The sequence below is a fragment of the Prunus dulcis genome, chromosome 3 (assembly GCF_902201215.1).
Source record: "Prunus dulcis chromosome 3, ALMONDv2, whole genome shotgun sequence".
NCBI lineage: Eukaryota > Viridiplantae > Streptophyta > Magnoliopsida > Rosales > Rosaceae > Prunus > Prunus dulcis.
Genome location: NC_047652.1, coordinates 7,764,177 through 7,771,895, shown reverse-complemented (window position 1 = coordinate 7,771,895; position 7,719 = coordinate 7,764,177). Strand labels below are relative to the sequence as shown.

At 36.6% G+C, this 7,719-nt stretch overlaps 1 protein-coding gene across 3 annotated transcripts; it reads right to left on the bottom strand.

The window, feature by feature from the left end:
- Positions 1 to 1,330: 1,330 nt before the first annotated feature.
- LOC117622218 (uncharacterized protein C1450.15) lies at positions 1,331 to 5,208 on the bottom strand. Of its 3 annotated transcripts, none has more exons than XM_034352812.1 (8): positions 4,991 to 5,208; positions 4,812 to 4,877; positions 4,585 to 4,627; positions 4,147 to 4,201; positions 3,665 to 3,713; positions 3,176 to 3,243; positions 2,900 to 3,008; positions 1,331 to 1,587 (listed from the first exon to the last, which is right to left on the bottom strand). In XM_034352812.1, the coding sequence occupies exons 1-8, from the start codon at positions 5,171 to 5,173 to the stop codon at positions 1,483 to 1,485; spliced, it is 678 nt and encodes a 225-aa protein (XP_034208703.1). In that variant the 5' UTR covers positions 5,174 to 5,208; the 3' UTR covers positions 1,331 to 1,482. The 3 variants fall into 3 exon arrangements, with proteins under 3 accessions (XP_034208703.1, XP_034208705.1, XP_034208704.1); XM_034352813.1 differs by lacking the exon at positions 1,331 to 1,587 and adding an exon at positions 1,892 to 2,691; XM_034352814.1 differs by lacking the exons at positions 3,665 to 3,713; positions 4,147 to 4,201 and having other exon boundaries at positions 3,183 to 3,243.
- Between the last annotated feature and the right edge of the window lie 2,511 nt (positions 5,209 to 7,719).

The following is a 7,719-nucleotide window of genomic DNA, read 5'->3' as shown; positions in this document are numbered from 1 at the left end:
TCCCTAGTGTACAGAGTTTCAACTGCTTGACAAAATCTTACCAAAGCCTCCAACGTAGTGGACTTCCCCATCCGGGCAATCTCATCCACCTGATCAGCAGATGCTCCATACGCCAACATTCGTATAACAGTTGTAAGCTTTTGCTCCGGAAGAAGCCCCAAAACCCCAGTAGCATCACACTTTTGAACAAAGTATGCATCATAATTGCAAATATCATGCATGACTTTATTGAACAAATGAGGTTGCATTCTAAATCGCCTTCGAAAATCAACATCAGAGTACAAAAAAGTTGGGATAAAATAATCTTCCAAAAGATTCTTACCCCGAGAATGCCTATGTCTTTCCACATTCCGGCGGCGGCCGACTTGTGAACCACGGCGGCGACCTTGGTTCTCTTCATCTTGCAAAGCCACTGCTATGAGAACTTGTTCATCGACTTGTCTCTGCAACTCATTGATTTCATCTGCTCTACGATTTCTCTCATTTGTTTCTCGCTCTTGCCTCTCCAAGCATCTCCTAAAATCTTCCATTGAGAATGAATGAAGTATGAATTCTAAACTATGAGAAATGAAAATATAGAAAGATGTGGTGTGAGAGGTATGAGCTGAGCCTCTGGTTTTATAGAAAATTTTGGCAAGATAGACATGCCACGTGGCTTGATTTGATTGGATGAAAATCTTATCTGAAATTTGAAATTCATCCGAAATTTGAACCCAAATTTGTATGAAATTTGAATTTTGAAATTCATCCAAAATTTGAACCCAAAAATTTATCTGAAATTTAAATTTTGAAATTCATCCGAAATTTGAACCCAAAAATCTTATCCGGAAATTTTATCCGATTATGAATAGTCTTGACACGTAGGAACCCAGAAATCTTATCCGAAAATATTATCCAAATTAATTATTGAGGTAAAAAAATTTGTGAAAAAAACAAAAAAAATGAATAGTAATTGCTCTTAGCCATGACAATGGATGGAAACACAAAATACTATTTGCAAGGGCAACCAGTATTCACGTGAATAGCGGCTGCCTTAGCTCCCCCCTTGCCATGGCTAAGGGCAAATGGATAGAGTTGCTTTTAATGTGAAGTAAACGAAAGAATCCTCCATCATTAGAATTCAATTCCTGATGAGAATTCCAATTCCTGATTAGTAAACACACAATTAGAGTAAGGATAGTGAATTACAACTATCACGACTCTTCGGTTGGGATTCTTATTTGGAATCTCCGGTCATGACTCTCCTTGTGTAGGGCTGCTGCCTACATGTGGGTCCCACCCATTGTGAGAGGGAGGGTTGCCGCAAGAATTACTCGTTTGAAAGACCAGGGAAAAAAAAACTCTTTCATTCCATATCTTTCTCTAATGTCACTTCTCCTAAATTGAGCAAAAATAAAAGTTGCTTCTACCAAAAATTTAAAAAATAATTGCCCAAAATTCCTACTCAGACTGCTGCAAAAAATATTCGAACATCTCGCGTCTTTAATCTCCTTTGACATGCTGCCTCACAAGTATAAAGCCAAATGATGCCACCATTGCAACCAGGTACCCAGCAATGGCTCCATAACTCACACAAATGGGCCATTCCTGCAGAAAGTAATATATCTTAAGACCTCAATAGAATGGAGCATCCAAATGATCATACAAGTGACACAAGCATTTCCGTCAACTATGACTCTTGAATGCCCAGTGCCATAGAGCAAATCTTTGAAGTTTACTTTTCCTTTTTCTTTTTGCTTTTTTTTTTTTAAAAATACCCTAATAGTAAACAGAAGTCCAAAAGCAGTATGACGGGTCGGTAATGCATCAATAAGATCCACCAGAAAGAAAAAAAAAAAAAAAAAACTGATGTTGTAAATCAAGTTAGTCATCCATGAATTAACAGCACCTCCGGTGGTAAACCATTGAAGTTCACCATGCACAATATATAACAAATAGCTGCTGAATCAATTTATCATGCTACTTATTCATTTCTTCCGTTAAGTCTTTCCAAAAATCCCCTGCCATCCATGGCTTCCTGGCTTTCATAGACTTTGGAATCACTGCCTTTAAATCTGAAGGGAGCCTCCAGCACGTGGTTGTGAACTTGTGATAACAAGTTTACAATACAACCCAAAATCGGTGGATTGGATAGGCTTGGGTTGAGAAACTCTTTCAGTTAGGAACATGGTGGCCTCTATTCAACCCAATAAAATTGGTCTGGATGGTGTTCGAGTCCAAATCCCAACTCACCCAATCCTTGAGCAGCCTTACTCACTAGAGTATATAAGAGTAAGGACTTGTCAGGGATTAGGAAGGGAGGTGAAAAGAAGATCTTAATCTTATCATTTTTGAAACCATATCTAATCCTATTTTCTGTTTTCAGTTATTAAGCAACCACAATGTTCCATAAAATCTATATTTTACCATATTTTTAATTAAGAAGCGCGATTTGGGAAATAGTAAGTTCTTCCAATTCATCACCTATAGCGACTCCCACTCAGATCAAGACTTAACGGAAGTTTAGACAACATTAACCTTTCTGAAGATGAAACATTAAAAGAAATTTTTTCATTCAGAGGCAGGTATGCCTAAAGAACACTAGTCAAGAAAATGGAACTGTATACAAATGTATTAAGCTTGTAACACTGTCAAGCACATTAATGGCTCTCAAGGTTTGCCAGTTTGCATTGGTGTCAGAAGGCTGCCAAACTGTGCAATAAATAAATAATGCAACACATTATATAGTCGCCAAACTAAGGTGAATTTAGAGTGTTCTCTGACATTACTTATGGGTCTTCAATAGTTCAATTTCAAAATAAGTGCAAACTTCAAAGAAAAACATTCCACAAAAATCAAATAAAGGAAGAAAATAAATCTTACAAAAGAACAAAACAAGGGAAAAGGAAGAAGATTGTACCTGCCATGGGCGTTCCCAGTCAAGCGGCATTGGAAAAGCTCCAAACCAAGCACCAATAATAACTCCATGTGCTGGTATACAAATCATATAATCTACAGGGTCAATAGCTCTGCAAGTACATAAATAAACCAAGACCTAGTATAAGTTTAGAACAACTACACTCTGGGATCGAATTATTTTTACAGTATAAATGAACTCTATCCAATTAAAGATCACAACTAAAATAAACATGATTAAAAATGAGAAAAAAGAAGCAAATAAGCATAGGAAACTTGCTTTGTACATGCAAATATGCGTTGCCAATCCATCCATGATGAACCAAAAACAGAAGCTGCAGGCACAATCTGCAAATATACATAAATTAAGTTTTTAAAAATGTATCAAAACCACAGCATAACAAATATGAAAGTAGAACTCATTGCAAAGTCACTATTATTTCAATGAAATTTGTTAAAGAAAATTAATAAATTCAGCAAATTGAACAAAAGAAAATATAAAAAGATGAAAAACAATCATTTATGTAAAAAGAAGGATGCAAGTAATAGAATAAAATTATTTAATCTATTGAACACATAAGAAGTGTATTTCAGTGATAACTACATGCCATTATAGGTCACTTTTGACAACGAGTGCCAGATAGCAACAAATAATATAGAACACTGGATTATAGCTTAAAGAAAGTGGAAGAATCCCATCCAAAATACTCTGAAAGTAGAAATTAAATATTGTAAGACTTGTAACCCCAATGTAGAGGAGGACACTTACAGTGAACAATGACATCACTAGAGACCAGTTAATGGTCTTTGGTAGATACCTGTATCAGAAAAAGGAAAAGCAAAAGGGACAAATTATGACAGATTGTAATATGGCTAAATCTATCTAATGGCGACTCTGATCAATGGATCATTTAATAACACATCTTTCTTGCTAATACTGAAAGCATGAATCACAATTGAGGTTGAATAGTCCCGTCAAATCATCAACAACAAAAACATACCAGCTAAACCTATATCCACCATGACTATCTTTCTCAACCAAAAACACAAACATGCAAAAGAGCGATTTGAGTTCCAAAAAGGAGGTGGATAGTGTACCTTATTGCGATGTTGATGATGTGACGGAATTCTAGTTTTGTTAAAAGGGAAAAAAGGGGGCAAATCTATTCCCTTCCAACCTCAACTGTGACTTCTACTTTCAGAATTATTCTTATTAATGACATTGCCTATTTGAGCTCTTAATTCACATACTGGATTCCAGCGGGTGCACCCAAGGCAATTGCTCCCAATGTATTTACCAGAGCCCCTACAGAGTGTAAGACATAATAAGTTGTGATATTTTCTTAATTAGTAGTATTACAAAATGCTTAAAATTACGAACATTTTATACCGTTATATTAAAAATTCATTACGAAACAAAAAATCAGTGCACCAAAAAACAACAAATGGAAAATATATCCACACGAACTTTCCATACATCATAAGATAATAACTTAGAGCAGAGTTGTCACCTCCACATACTATAATGAAAACTCCAGAGATGACTTACATTTCCTTTAAAACCGAATATAGCATAGCTTAGGATATGTATTATACGAATGCTTTTAAAACATTGACACGATCTCACTAAACTTGCAATTCAAAACTATATACGATAGAGCAGAAGATAAATTTGAACTGTGGACTAACCAGCAGGAAGTCCCAGTAGGCCACGTCCTACAGCTTTCAAATACTGTAAACATCACATTAAAGACTATCAGAGAAACTACAATGAATTAGAAGTCACAAAGAAAGAAATAAACTCATAGAAGATTTGTTGTTGGGTTGCTGAAAAAACCAATTTTTTAAAAATTTTCCTGCATTTTCCATGCGTTTCTCAGCTACCAAACAGGAATATGAAAGGCATAAGAACTTACGGAGCATCGTTCACGGTCCTTCCTATACCGGCTGTAAAGAAGAATCACAATTGGGCACTCAAAAACCTTCAAAGCGAAAAACCCAAATGAAAAATAATAAAACAATTAGAAAAGATTAAAAGGAAATTCGAAATTTGGAGATGAAAAAATAGAGAAGTCAAGGGTAGAAAAGAAGGTACGCAGATCAGACGAAGGGTATGAGAAGGATGGGTGGTGAGGTTGATGGAGTGGACATTGTGGGCCACCCAAAAAGCTACAGCTAATCCTAAGCCACAAATCAGATGGACAACCAGTGCCTCTGTAGCAGATATTGATCTTGAGGAAGCTTTAACGGCCATCTCTTTGTTCTTCTTCGGCTTCATTCTTGTTTTTCGTTTGTGCTGCTTCAAGGGGAAAGTAGACCGTTTATTTAGTCTATTTCTTTTGCGCTGTAGGATGGGCTGGAATATTGAGCCGGACCGGGTCGGTTTTGTAATTTTCTTAATTTAATATAATTTATTGCTTTTTTAATATAATTTTTTACGACTCTAGCACTCAGACCAGAAAGAAAAATTTTAAAAAAAAATTTAATGTAACTCACCTTCATTCCCCAAATTTTTTTTTCTTTCCCAAAATAAATCATGATCTTTAATATTTGTGACAAAATGTCTTGTGTCATCAACTCAATCACGCATGCAAGGGGTTTATTTTATTTTATATTTTATCATGCATGGTCGAAGTTTTTTGTTAAATTTCTTTTATTTTGCTTTATCAGTGTATTTGACAACAAAAAAGAGACACTTTTCTATCACACTTACTTTGAATTTCCTTTTGTGAGACAATATATAATGTTTCCTGTTTTTTTTCCCTTTGTGAGATTGTTTTAACAAACTAGTTATTAGTTTGATAATATTTTTCTTCTAAATGTTGGAAGATGCTTCAAAATCAATTTTCTCACCCATTGATAAAAACACAAAAAGAAGCTATTTTATTTCCCAAAGTAGCCTAAACTTCAAATTCCTGCTAAATAGCCCTCAGTGGTAAACTTTTTTTCTTGAGTTCATTTTCATCCAAGAATCCAACAAACAATTTGCAAAAAGAGTAACACAAAACCAAAAATCAAGGTGCGAAGTTGGAGGGTTTGACACTGTAAAATGACACAAAAAATTTCAATTTTTGGGACTGACTTCACACCTGATTTTGACCAATCCAATCTCAATGAGAATTTGCAAAATTATACCTTTTTTTATTTTTTATTTTTTATTTTTTTATTTTTTTTATAGGAAGGGATTTCATTTATATAACGGAGGTAGTGTACATAGGACCTTCCTGAGGGACAAACCCCAGGATAGGAAAAAGTGCCACACATGTCATAAACTAACAAAAGAGTTTGAATTAGTCACATAGGAGCAGTGCTAAAGCAAGATAAAATAAATCAGCAAACTAACATATAGACCCCCGACGAGAATACTACAACACAACCCAACTGTCAAAAGAATATTGCTTTGCGATCATAGTCCTTTGCACAGCCATAGGATAGTGAGAGCATCCAACAGAGAACACACCAATTCGCTAGGAAGAAAGAAAGTAACCACAAGCACACCATCTCTAGCCACCTCCAATAGCTAATGGCGATGAAGGTAGAGAAAGCTGCAAAGAGCAACACAAAGAAGAGACAAACCCTGCAAAGAGGCAAGGAAAAAAAATAAAAGGACCCCCAAGCACGCCGTATCATGTCAACACTGACAAAGAAACCTCATATGAAACCATAGGTCTTGAAACAAGCGAAGAATCAAAGATATGCTAAGGGGTGAAAATAAGAAAACACCACATAATAATAACAAAATTGACCTCAGCCACTTGGCCACAGCATATATCTCAGACTGGTGCTGAAGAGAGGCCACCAGATCAAACACTATGGAGTGAAGTGGTTGAGCTAGGAAGGAGATGGAATCCTCTACCTCAGTGCATTCACAAGAGGATGACCGCTAAGACTGAGTGTTAAAACTACTACGATCACCTGAACCATCATTGGTCCAAAGATCAGCCTGCCAAGGAGAATGAATGGGGCTCTTATATCGGGGTGAGGGAGCCGACATCAGGCGTACTGAAGAGCCTATAGAGTTTCCTCACAAGTTGTATCACCTTCCAGATCAACAGAAGTAGAGGAAAACTAGACCAACAAAGACGGATTGAGAGAACCTTGAGAGAGCTCGGATTTTATCAATACACACATGAGATGGATGACCAGGTTTGCCGCACGCAAAGCAATATTAGGGAAGATATTCATACTTAAAGTCCACCATTCACTCACCCATTTCTAGAAAAGCAAAAGGTGTATGACCGATAAGAGGTTGTGTAACATAAAACCTCACACAAATACGGATAAAACACCCTACACAGTCAGTACCTTCGTGATTATCCACCCAAAGAACTTCTCCGAGAATAGCCCTAATGGCTTTAGCAACAACGACAGTCATGTAGAAACCAAGGACACCATGGAGTCGAACCCAAAAGGTACCAAGGGATAATGGCGTCGAGTGCAGATTCCCAATATTCGGGATGTGAGCTAACAATATCAATGAAAGCTGAAAGGCCCATGGCTCCATATAAAGAACCCGCTTCTTGTCGCGATCACAAACAAAACGCACCCAATATTTGTTGGAACCAATTTCTGTGATAGAGACATCTCTAAAGCCTTTCCAAAGTTGCGTAAAGGTTTTTAATAAGGCCATCACGATTGGCAGGTTTATCTGTATGGACTTGAGTGACAAGACCATAAATAAAATCAATAAAATTGTCTGCAACGTCAGAAGAACCAATAACCAGGACAACCTGTTCACGTCGCTTGAGAACCAAACTGCTACTAAAGGATTGCCTGATATCTGCAAAGAAGTAGACATCCTAACACAATAGACCATACACCAAA